This window comes from Myotis lucifugus, unplaced genomic scaffold, assembly GCF_000147115.1.
Source record: "Myotis lucifugus unplaced genomic scaffold, Myoluc2.0 scaffold_98, whole genome shotgun sequence".
NCBI lineage: Eukaryota > Metazoa > Chordata > Mammalia > Chiroptera > Vespertilionidae > Myotis > Myotis lucifugus.
This window is the reverse complement of record NW_005871146.1, coordinates 2,112,661-2,124,939: the sequence shown is the minus strand read 5'-3', so window position 1 is coordinate 2,124,939 and position 12,279 is coordinate 2,112,661. Positions and strand designations below refer to the sequence as shown.

At 44.0% G+C, this 12,279-nt stretch overlaps 1 protein-coding gene across 8 annotated transcripts in view; it reads left to right on the top strand.

The window, feature by feature from the left end:
* CACNA1C (calcium voltage-gated channel subunit alpha1 C) overlaps positions 1-12,279 on the top strand; it is a 587,470-nt gene that overhangs the window by 403,968 nt on the left and 171,223 nt on the right. For 7 of the 8 annotated variants that reach the window (XM_023756704.1, XM_023756710.1, XM_023756711.1 and 4 more), the window contains exon 7: positions 6,090-6,286. In XM_023756704.1, coding sequence (XP_023612472.1) covers positions 6,090-6,286 — 197 coding nt within the window. The remainder of the gene's footprint in view (positions 1-6,089; positions 6,287-12,279) is intronic. The other variant, XM_023756709.1, reaches the window with a different exon arrangement.

Sequence of the window (12,279 nt, the reverse complement as noted above, 5' to 3'; positions counted from 1 at the left end):
ATGGGTTGCAGATTCTGGATGATCTGATTTGATTGGCTATATTGGGTATTTGCAAGGTCGCTGCCATATGGCCACAGTCCCTAAACAAACAAAAAGCTATAAATCCATAAGCACAGTCTCACACAATGGTTTTTACTTTTTTGATGGAGAGTGTTTAATAGGAGACCATTTTTTCACTCTAGAGAGAATTTCCAAATTACTGGGACCATAATTGTATAAAATAAACTATCATGTTAAATAACACAGAAGCCCTTTAGTATTGGAACAAACAGGCTTGCCTTTAGCTAAAATTCTGAGGTTTCAGCCTTGCCTAAAAAAATACCAAATAATGCAATGAATAATATTTTCCCCTTGAATTCAAATCCTTCCTTATGTTCAGTTTAATCTGTAGCTAGCCCCAGGCCAGTCAATTTATATTAATTCTGTGGCTTTGTTAGAGCTCATTGTGAGTCCTACTTAAGAGCTACTGTAGTATGTCTAAAGTTTATGCACTTGTACTAGTATTGAAGTGATCAATGACCTGTTTGGCCCAAACTTCGCAGGCAGTCACTGGGATGTTGAGTCTCAAAGATCCCCATCAATTCAGCAGTGGATGCTGGTGTGGCTCTCGCTAACCGCATATCAAATGGGAAAGAGTGAAATGGTAAAGTCCTGCCAAAAAGCCAAAGATGGCAGTCCTGCCCTGTGCACCGCTGAGCTACAGGGCACTGTTCCCAACACTGCACATGGCTCCTATCATCCTGCTGGGAAAGTGTGTTTTCTACTGGTGGCAGGGTCCTGTAAGGGCCTGTGCTACTAAGCAACCCTGAATATTAGTTGGAAGTCACTGGGCTTTGTTGAGGCCTGCAGTAGCCTCACATGGCAGGAAATGGTGGGCATGATAGACCAGGGAGAGACAGGATAGGATACTCTGCCCCGTGCAGCTGGACAGTCTGGTGAAATAGCCCCTCAGGCCTGCTCAAAGTTTTAGTGGCCTCCTTGCTTTTAGGATAAAGACCTGAACTGGCCTTACCAATTGCAGTGGCCAATTTAGGGCCATATTATTGTCCATCCTCAATAGTAATCAGGACCAGGAAAAGTACCCAAGACATTGCCTACTTCCTACCAGGGATGCATCAGATTATTTATGTGGTGGGTTTTACCTTCACCCCCAAGTTCACAAGGGAAGGTAGCTCCCATCACGGAAATGACCATCAGCCCTGGGAGCCAGTTTGTCAGAGGACAGACACCAAAGAAGCGCTTCTGAGAGGGGAGCCATGCGAGCTCCACCGGAAGGTGACCTTGCTCTCCATGTGGAGCCAGACTTCCTGCTGGGGAGAGGACAGAGGACATGTGGCTGCAGGAGCCTTTCCTCCCAATACTGCAATCAGAGCTCACACACCTCCTCTTTCTGATCCTGCTGTCTGATGACAAACCCTGGGACCCACTCCATCCATCTCTCCCAACAGAACATGACACAGCTGTCCTCAGGGCCTCTCTCACCCATAGTGACGAACCCTGATGAGGAGGGAACATGTACAGGAATCTGGACATACTTGATGCTGCCAGAGTAGAAAACCAACCCTGCAGTCTTTGAAACCAATCTCATGTGTTTTCGAGAGTTTCATGCCAGTCTTTGGATTGAATTACCATGTTTTCTGCAAACTTAGATTATCAGAAGTGTTTGTGAGCCCTTGTTAAAATATTTAATGGGTCCGGTCAGTGTGGCTCAGTGGTTTAGCATTGACCCATGAACCAGGGGTTCACAGTTCCATTCCCAGTCAAGGCATATGCCTGGATTGGGCTCAGTCCCAGGTGGAGGAGTGGGGTTGCGGGAGGCAGCCAATCAATGATTCTCTCTCATCATTGATGTGTCTATCTCTCTCCCTCTACCTTCCTTTCTCTGAAATCAATAAAAACATATCTTTAAAAAAGAAAAAAGAATTGTTAATGGGATTTACATCCAATTCTTCTTTTTACATTTTGAGTTTCTTTTTCAGACTGAATTTTATGTGCTTGTAAATTTTAGAATACATTGGATTTTGAGCCAAATATATAAAGAAGCTCTGGAGCCGGCCAGGCGAACCGTTATTCTGCCTCTAGGATGCCCCCGCCAGTTCCCGGGAGAGGTGGCCTCAAGAGAGACAATGTTCCTCCAGTCCCTGAGGCACCTGGCAGGCGCCCCCCAGGCTCCTCCGCAGGTGCACCAGCATATGCTGGCTCCTTTTGTTTCTGGCGTCCCATCTGTTTGATGGTGCTCGGAGCCAGGTCACTCTGAATGGCTCTCCCAAACACAATAATTACCCCAGAGACTGGCAAAGAATGGGTTGGCTAAAACCTAGAAATGAAATCATTTTCATTCTATTCACTCCTTAAAATTGGGGCCTAAAAAAGTAATTGGTCTTGTCTCTGGTATTTCTCCTTGGAACCCCTAACTGGCACTGTCCCAGGGTTTCATGCTCCTGTTGGTATTAACCGCTTTTTAAAAATCTCTCATAATCTGGCCTCCATTAGTTTACTTCGAACTTAATTTGGACTTTCCAGAATGACTTTACCACGCTTCACCCACATTGCTTTGTTTTTTCCTCCTCCCTCGTGCCCACCCCGCCTCACCGGGACTTCATGACCGCCCCCCCCCCCCCCCAGAGGAAAACCAACACATTTTCCCATTAGATCTCATTTCCCCTCACCCTCCAGATCACGTCACAGGACCTGCTGATTTGTGTGTTCACATTTTTCAAGTGCTCCCTTTACTGCTTTTTATAGATATCTATTTTTACCAGATCATCACTGCTTCTTAATTGTTCTCATATCTTTCTTTTTTTTCTGTTGTTCAAGACAGACTTAAATCAAAATAGCAGAGTGGCCCTTGAGCTTTTAGATGATCTTTCTGAATCTCAACCCTTTCTCTTTTAGTAATGAGATCATTTCCCCTTCGTGCTATTTCTTTTCAACATACATTTGTAAAACCCCAAACTGTGTTTTTCTTTCTTGAGGACACTCAGAACTCGCTTTCCTTATTTCTGCTTATTTCAGGGGTTGAGAATACAAGAAAAGCTGTCAGATTGGCAACCACAGTGCAAAGATTAATACTATCTTAATTGCACTAAAAAGCAAAACGGGAAAAGGAGATGCAAAATTTCCCTCTATTTTTCCTTCTCTTTCCATCCCATCTCTCATATTATTCCAGCCCTTTCATAGCAGAGACTGAACATGTTCTAGGAAGCCATCACTAGCATGGGCAAGAACACAGCTGAGTTTATGATCTATTCAGTCTCTCAACTCTCATTTTTTTACATACTTATTATCCACTTTTTCTTTAACTTTCCGGTTTCTTTAACTTTTCAGTTCCCCTCCTTTCATACCCTCCCCTTGTTTAAGCTCACATTCAAATCTCCAAGGATTTCGAAATTTGAAGTCACAAAAAATTGACTGGATTTCAGCTGTATGAACAGAGCGCCCTGGGAGCCAGCGTCCGGAGTGGGAAATGATGAGGACACTCATTTTCTGAGACAGCTCAGGGACCAGTGATGCAGACCTCTTCACCTGGGTCATGTCACAGACACCCACGTACAGACTAAAGCACCAGGCCAAGAATAAGCCAGAAGTAGCACTATTCACAATAGCCCAAACCTGGAAACAATCCAAATGCCCATCAGCTAGCAGTGGTCGGCAAACTCATTAGTCAACAGAGCCAAATATCAACAATACAACGATTGAAATTTTTTTAAGAACCAAATTTTTTAAACTTAAACTATATAGGTAGGTCCATTGTTATTAACTTAATTAGGGTGCTCCTAAGGCTTAGGAAGAGCCACACTCAAGGGGCCAAAGAGCCGCATGTGGCTCGCGAGCCGCAGTTTGCCGACCACGGAGCTAGTGGATAAACAGACAGTGAAATGAACATGTATATGCAATTTCTAGAGAGGCAAGCTATAGAGATGGAGTGCAGACCAGGTTGGTAGGGAGGAGCAGGGACTGACTGCAAACAGGCACACGGGACTTTTGGAGGAGGATGGAAGTGTTTTAAAATGAATTGTGGTGATGGCTGCACAACTATGTAAATTTACTAAAAATAATTGAGCTGTGCATTTACATTCATGGACTGGAAGAAATGTAAATTATATTTCAATAAAGTAACTAAAAAGAGAGGGAGAAAAGAAAAAAAAAGCCAAGAAGACACAATCCAGCATATATTTCCAGCCATGCTGCTCAACTCCATTCTCTTAAGAATTATCTTAGTTATGGATTACTATTCTCTTCCTGTCTTCCTTTTGGGAGTGAAATTTCTAATTTGAAGCCACAAACCAAGAAACAACCAACCAGCCATCTTCAATACTGAAGTACTAGACACTGTGATTGTTTTGATACATATGGAAATCTCTAAATGAAGAACTGCAAGTAAATTCACTCTCTGGGACCATATTTTCCCTGTTGTCAGAAGCAATCATTTGGTTGTTAAGTCTACCCTGCTTATTGCTGTTACTTTCTGCAAGCATGAGACAATGTCCTTAAGTTCACACGATTACCTTCCTCAGCTGGGGCCAAGCCTTTCTCAGCATTTCTCTATTCTTTTACTACAATAGAAATTCTTAAATAAATCAAGTCTTATTTCAAACGACTAATGATCTCTGCACCAAAAATATAAACCTCGTCTTAATGTATTGGTTTTTAGCAGCTGTTCCCAGCATGTGGAATTAGCCTGAGCATTGTCTGTAGCCACAGATGTTAAACTGTTTTCTGAAAAAGCCCTGTCCACACCTACTGAGTATTCTCCCTGTCACCCACTGCCCCTCTATCTTGAGTAGAGGTCAGAAAACGATTCTTTTCTTCTGAAAGGTAGGAATGCTGGTGAGCAAGGGCAGCGGTGCAAGGTTCCACTTGACCTGCGTAAAACACAGGCCACAGCGGTGCGCTCAGGTTATAATAAAGGCGGCTGCAGGCGGTCCTCTCCCTGCAGTCAGGGTTCACTTATCCTTCACCGAGGTAAGGCTTGCACCACAGAGTGACTTGCATCCCTGCTGATGCATCATGTAACACCTTATGGACTCTCCTATAGTCTCAAAGTGCGACGGGATGGGATCTGTTGGCTAATTATGTGGAATAGTCTTCCAGTCAACACGCTCTCACTTGAAACTCTGCTATTTCGATGGAAATAGCCCCAAAATAAGAAAACATGGACTTCCTTCATTTTCCAGGATACCTTCCACTCAGAGTGGTTCCATCATCATTTTCTGATTGACCATTTGACTATGATGCTGATGTGCTACAACAGAATGTGCCATGTCCCTACTGTCTTTGAAATCGATTACTGGGCTTAAAATGACATTTTTCAACAATTGGTTGAAGTACTAACATTCTAAACCAGTGATGGCGAACCTATGACACGCGTGTCAGAGGTGACACGCGAACTCATTTTTTTGGTTAATTTTTCTTTGTTAAATGGCATTTAAATATATAAAATAAATATCAAAAATAAAAGTCTTTGTTTTACTATGGTTGCAAATATCAAAAAATTTCTATATGTGACACGGCACCAGAGTTAAGTTAGGATTTTTCAAAATGCTGACACGCCGAGCTCAAAAGGTTCGCCATCACTGTTCTAAACCAACAGCCTAAATGAATACCTAGTTCCTTATGTTGTTTTAATTCATATACAGGGGACAAATGAAAACTTTTTTTCCCCATTACCATTGTGTGGTGGTTTTGCCTATCCCATCAATCTTATCTTGTAACTTTCCTCTCTGACTTGCCAATTTTTTTTCTCTGCCCATCTCTCCCTCCCTTCTGCCCATCTCCCCTCCCTCTATGTGTCCCCACCTTGTGCATCCCCCTCCCCTCTGTGTGCCCCCTCTGTGCATCCCCTCCCCTCTATGCATCCCCTCCCCTCTGTGCATCTCCCCCCCTCTCCATCCATCCCTCTCTCCTCTGTACATCCCACGCTCTGTGAATCCCCCTCCACTCTATGCATCCCCCCCTCTGTGCATCCCCTCTCTGTGCATCTCCCCCTCTCTGTGCATCTCCCCCGCTCTGTGCATCTCCCCCCATTGTGTATCCCCCTCCCCTCTGTGCATCTCCGCCCTTTATGTGTTCCCCCCTGGCCATTTGAGATGTTCCAGCGGAAGATGATCCCTCCCCTTGTGCTCTGGAGACAGGCCATGGACGGCAGTGTCAGAATGGCACTGTGTGCAAGCCTGGGTGGGATGGGCCCAGGCACGGCATCACCAACTTCGACAACTTCGCCTTCGCCATGCTCACGGTGTTCCAGTGCATCACCATGGAAGGCTGGACAGACGTGCTATACTGGGTACGTAGCTTGCGATGGGCAGCGGCAGGGAGTCCGGAAAGCTTCAAGGCTTCCTTCCCTTGACATCTCCCTTGTTTACCTCCCACGACTTTGATGAAGAGGCTGATGAATGTCTTTGATTTCTTTCAGGCCTTTCCTGAGAGACAAAGCAAACACTCACACTCCCTGTGACAAGTCTCTCTTTGCCACCAGCCTCAGGGAAATGCCACCTTTCAGTGTGTGCTACGCTTTTCTAGTAAGAAACATGGCAGGCATAACACAGGATCCCATTCACTCCTCTCCCACTATTGGGTTTTTCTCTTCCTACTATTGTCTTGCCTCTGTCCCCAAAATATACATCATTTATAATTTTTAGACAGATTGTTTATAATTAAAGAGAAACATCAGGCCTGGTCTTCTAAAAAGAAGCCATTTTAAAAAATATATATATTTATTGATTTCAGAGAGGAAGGGAGAAGAGAGAGATGAAAACATCAATGATGAGAAAGAATCATTGATTGGTGGCCTCCTGCACACCCTACACTGGGGATCGAGCCCACCACCCTGCCATGTGCCCTGACCAGGAATCAAACCGTGACTTGGTCAACGCCCAATCACTGAGCCACACCGGCCAGGCAGAAGTCATTTTTATTGAATGGTGTAGCGTTACAGCATGCTATTATATTCTTATTTTTTATAGTAATCTTACCTATCATATGAAAATAGTCCAGACAAAAACATTGCTGGCTTTCTTAGTGGTAACGAAACACGCTGGTGCTTATGTAATGCATATTTAGAAACTATACTTCTTAAGTGTCAGCCAGTCGACAGCAAATCTTTAAAAATCTTTTGCCCCTTTCCTTGTCTATCAGCCAACACTACTTTGCCACCTTTGAGCCACTGATAGGGATTTTGGTGCAGCCTATCCCACAGGCAAATACACACATCATGTTTGAGCGGTCTCCATTTGGCAGAGTTAAATCCATTATTTGTAAAAACTCCAGGAAACATAATTCTTTATAGTATCTCCTATTTTAGCAGGAAATGATTCACCAGAATCCAGGGTTGTTCTCCAACATTTGAGTGAAAATGCTTGTTCCATTCTTGAAAATACCATCTCACCTAGCATTTTGCAAACAGTCATATGTATTTGGCCATCCTGAAAGCCATGTGAGAGCCTGCTTAAGGAACAGTGTCTGCACACTAAAGCATGGAAGAGGGGTGATGCCTCCCCATCAAGCAGAGCTGCCAGACAGGCAGGAACTAATGCCATGAGGGGTGCTAACCTCTTTCTGAATCAGAAAAGTTTGTAGCAACATGGAGATGTGATATAGGGTATTGTATCCTCTAAATTTTTTATAAGCATCATGTTCTATTGATTTAAAACCTCGTTTCCCCAGTGTTTTTATGTTGTAGTGGACATGCTGAAACCCAGTGTTGCTATGAAATTGCACCTCACTACAAATGACTACTTGAAACTTGCCTGAGCACCTTGTACCTAGCAAACATTTACTGAGCATTCCTTGCATGTCAGGGGTGCCCCTACGGACTGAGAATTCAGACTGAAAAACATCCAGTTCAGACTGAAAAGCTCAGTCTAGGGCAGTGATGGCGAACCTTTTGAGCTCTGTGTGCCAGCATTTTGGAAAACCCTAACTTAACTCTGGTGCCGTGTCACATATAGAAATTTTTTGATATTTGCAACCATAGTAAAACAAAGACTTATATTTTTGATATTTATTTTATATACTTAAATTCCATTTAACAAAGAAAAATCAAGCAAAAAAATGAGTTCGCGTGTCACCTCTGACACGCGTGTCATAGGTTCGCCATCACTGGTCTAAGGAAACACTAAATTTCAACTGAATGATGGCTACACAACCAGAACACGTTCTGGGAAAGTTGCTGTGTTGTCATACTTTCAAAAGAAGATGAAGGCCAAATCAACCCTTCCTCAAACTAAAATGAAACTTTGAAAATATTTTCTAAGGCCCATATTGAATAAAAACTGATTTTAAATGATTTGTACAAAGAGAGGGATTGAACTTATTATACTTAGGCAAATTTATTTCACTTAGCAAAGTTGATCAAATTCCCAAGTGGTCCTAAGGACAGAAGCATCCTTTTTCAGATGGGCAGTTTGGAACTGTGTATGGAATGGTGCCTTGGAGCCTCATCAGGTGGAGCTTCAAATCCATGCCTTAAGTTGCTATGGAAACACCTTTAATGGCAGCAACTTGAGGGCAGGGTAGTGGTGGGTGAGTGTGGGGTTGAGGGGAATAGGTATAATTTACTTTGCTAATGGCCCTGATGTATTTTTGTGATCTTCCTTCATTGCTTCCCCCCTCTCCCCAACCACAACTCACTGATACCCCACCAGCCAGATGTGACCCAAAGAAATACTATCGTGATGACAACGGAGTAGGGAATGAGAACAAGCACACAAATGCAACTACCAATTTTCAGCAGCTGTGTTGTGCTTTCTCCCCTGGGGTGTGTGTGATAGAGCTCAGGCTGGAAATGGAAAAAGTGTCAGAGGTGAAGAAACAATCCCAGGCTCATGGGACATGCCTCTCTGATTTTCCCAGCACCTTTTTGAAATGGCCATGTTATGTGTGTTTGTGTGTATGTGTGACTGTGTGTGGGGGTCACACACACACACACCACCTAAAGCTGAAACAGAGCCTCGTACTTGGGTATTCATGATGGAGGCACCTCCCAGCCCAAAGCTCCTGGCTTTCAGATAATTTCTCTGATTGCTTTGACCTTCCTATGGCCATTTCTTTCTTCCTTCCTTCTTTCTATTTTTCCCTCTTTCTTCCTTCTTCTTGAGAATTCCTCCTCCTTGCCTCTAGGCTGTATCTCTAAACCCACAGACTCTCAAATCTCAATGTGCTTTAGTATAACATGGAGCTTTCTAAAATAAAGATGCCAAGACTTCCCTCAAGCCATTGGATTGGAAGCTCCAAGTTAGACCCAAGTATCTGCATTTTTTAAGCTCCCCATGTGATTCTGATGCTCAAGCTGGAGTTTGAAAACCCCTAGAAGTCTAAACTATTGAATTTGAATGGTGCTGTTTTGGTGCCCTGAATTTGAACCAGTCTAGGGAGATAGTTTCCATAGTAATTGGGGAAGTAGGGTCTTCTACTCAGAAGAATGCATTTCTCTTAAAGTCCAAGGGACAAGTCTAGAGGACATGGGAGGGAGCAACCCAGATTTTCAAGTATGGCAGTGAATGGAGACCCCAGGGCTGGGTTCCTTCTGAACCACCAAACAGCAGGGAGAGACTAGATCATTGCAGCACTAAAGAAGCCAATGATTCAATCACTAGATACCACCTTGGATAGAAGGGAGTTAGAAGGTCACCAGTAGCATACAGTAGGCACCTGCCTTCTGCTATGGAAGATACTGAGTCTATTTCTCCTTTTCTCTGACATTCATTATTTTATCTCGTTGTTGTGATTTTGAAGAGTTAGTGCACTCAAAGTAAGATCAAACTTGAATATTTCCTCAGCTATTGAACTTTGGCCATACACTAGGTCAAGACCCCAACTAGCTGAACAATTAGCTTAAAACATTTCCTGTACCTAGTGCCCCGTTCTAGAGGTTTGTAGGTGGCTGGGTATGGGGATTTGGAAACTAAGACAAAACTCAGGTGTGTGTTTAGGGGTGTGGTTTCCTTGGGCAATGGCTTCTTAAGCCAAAGCCTCTCCGTTTCCTCCCAGAATGTTCACACCTCTTATGGACTTGGGTGGGAGGGGAGAGGACGGTGATCACATAAAAAGTGCGGCAGGGAGGAATTTAGGGCTGTATGGTATGACCATTGGTTTCTGATTCTACTTCCAGGTGTGTTTGGTTTTTTTAACCTAATGTCCCTAGCCTTCTGCATATAATTCAAGACTACTTTCCTTATATGGTTTAGCCAAGTGCCTTCCTGAAGATATAAGAGGCTGCCAGATCAAGATGATCTGCAGGGTTCTCCTATTAGGGTCAATTTGAAACGCTGAGCATTATCCCTTCCACATTGTAGCCAGGGCACGATTAAATAGATAAATATCAATCAGTTATCTGCTCAATGCTGACTTTGTGCCCAGCACTTGAAATAGCTCCATCCATGCTCATGGCACACAGAATAACGTGGCCACTGAACTGGAGTTTGGAATCCTCAGAGAAGGCCACGTGTGAGAATTGTCCAAAAGGGAGGCAGCAGTGAGAGCAGGCACCACAGAAGATTACAGAATAATTCTTCATCAAGAAGATGATGTTGACTTCTGCTCCCCCAAAGCCCTTCTGATCTAGGGCCCCTAAGAATATGGCAGACTGTGGGCACAGTAGAAAGCACTCTGGTCTATGTTTTCCAGACTCCTGCTCCTCCCCACCCTGCCACCATTGGGGTCACCATTACCCACCACCCATTGCCCCATCCACTGGTTTCTCCATGATCAGTGCTTCCACTGATTTAAAAATATTAGCAATTGTGCTTTAAAATAAGATTAGAAAGAATACTTAGTGAGAAATCATGTAAAGGAAATATTTTAGAATCACAAAGAGTGTCTTCTGTAGGGTCTGGATTAGTTTGGGTTCAGCAGGAGACCTTGGGAACAAGTAGCACGTTTTGAATTTTCACAAGTCAGTTGTTGACACTGCACTCTGTCTTGTCATTCCAGTACATGTCTGCACATGCTGGGAAGATATTCCTACTGATATCTCATCTCTGGTCTCAGTGCTGCTGAAACACCCCTGTTTATGACAAAGGCCTTTTGCATTCAGGCAGGTTGTAACTCAGGTTTTACTCTGTTTTTCTCCCCTCCTCCATGGTTTCTTCAAAAGGCCACCTCTTTTCACTAAATATAGAAACTGAGTCTCTGAAGGCATCAGGAAAGCTGAAAGGTGGAGCTGGATTCTCTTGATGACCTAGCAGTCATTCTAAGTCAAGAGTTGAGAAAAAAATCCTCCAGTGACCCATAAACAGCATTCTCGGTTCTAACAGGTACCAGAGTAGAGAAGGTGGTAGGTCCTACTTAGGACCCTGTGGTCTTTAATTCGGAATCTGTCTCAGAGTGTTACCCACTTACCCAGCTTTAAACAGAGAATCTGTTATCTAAACTGTAAACTGTTGGTTCATAAACATATCAAGAAAGAGAATTAGCCTATCTCAAAGTTATTATTTATTTACTTATTGGGTTTCATTTTATTCATTTCACTGGTGTTAGGTGAGTCCTTATTATTCAGTGAGGCCTGAGTGGGGCCTGGCGTGGGGCTGGTGGGGAGAAGAAGGCCTACTCTCAAGGAGTTTAGGATCTAATTAGAGAGACAGGGGCCACACAAAGAAATTTGTCCTAACAATACAGGGCAACACAGAGAGCAGGGAGAGCATTGCAAGGGGATCGGGACCAGGAACAGGTGGGATTTTGCTGGCCTTGAGCCTTGAATGAGGAGCAAGAGGGCTCCTCTGCCTGGGAGAACAAACTTTGTAACAGTTCAGGAGATTGAAGAGAACTGGATTTCAGCTTCTCTCAACAGACCCAAGAAATAGCTCTGCTGCCCAGGTACTATCACCAAGTGTTTAAAGGATCAATTGGGGGTCTAGTCACAGGCATCAGACTTGGCCCAGGCCCGGTGGCTGCTCAGGACAACAAGCATGTCTTCTGCCCGCTACACATGTCTTCTGTCCTCTCCACAGCTCCTGACCTTCCCCGGGAAGTCAGTGCACAATCCTGTCTGAGTTGAGGGATTTTTAAAAAGAGATTATAGATGGAGGGCTTGCCTTCTCTGTGTTAGGAGCCCATGGGTGTCTTTAACATGCAAACCAGGCTTTTTACTGCGTCTGAGGCTTGCACAGGTTTTCTGTGCAGAACACTGAGCAGGCGTAGGGGCAGAAAGAAGTCAGGTGAGACCTGTTATCTGCTATGCTGCTCTCTCAGTGACCGTGGGTGGACACCCCATATCCCAGCAAGCAAGGTGACAAAGGTCACGAGTAGTCACAGATTTATCGAGTCTTTGCTCAGGGCCCT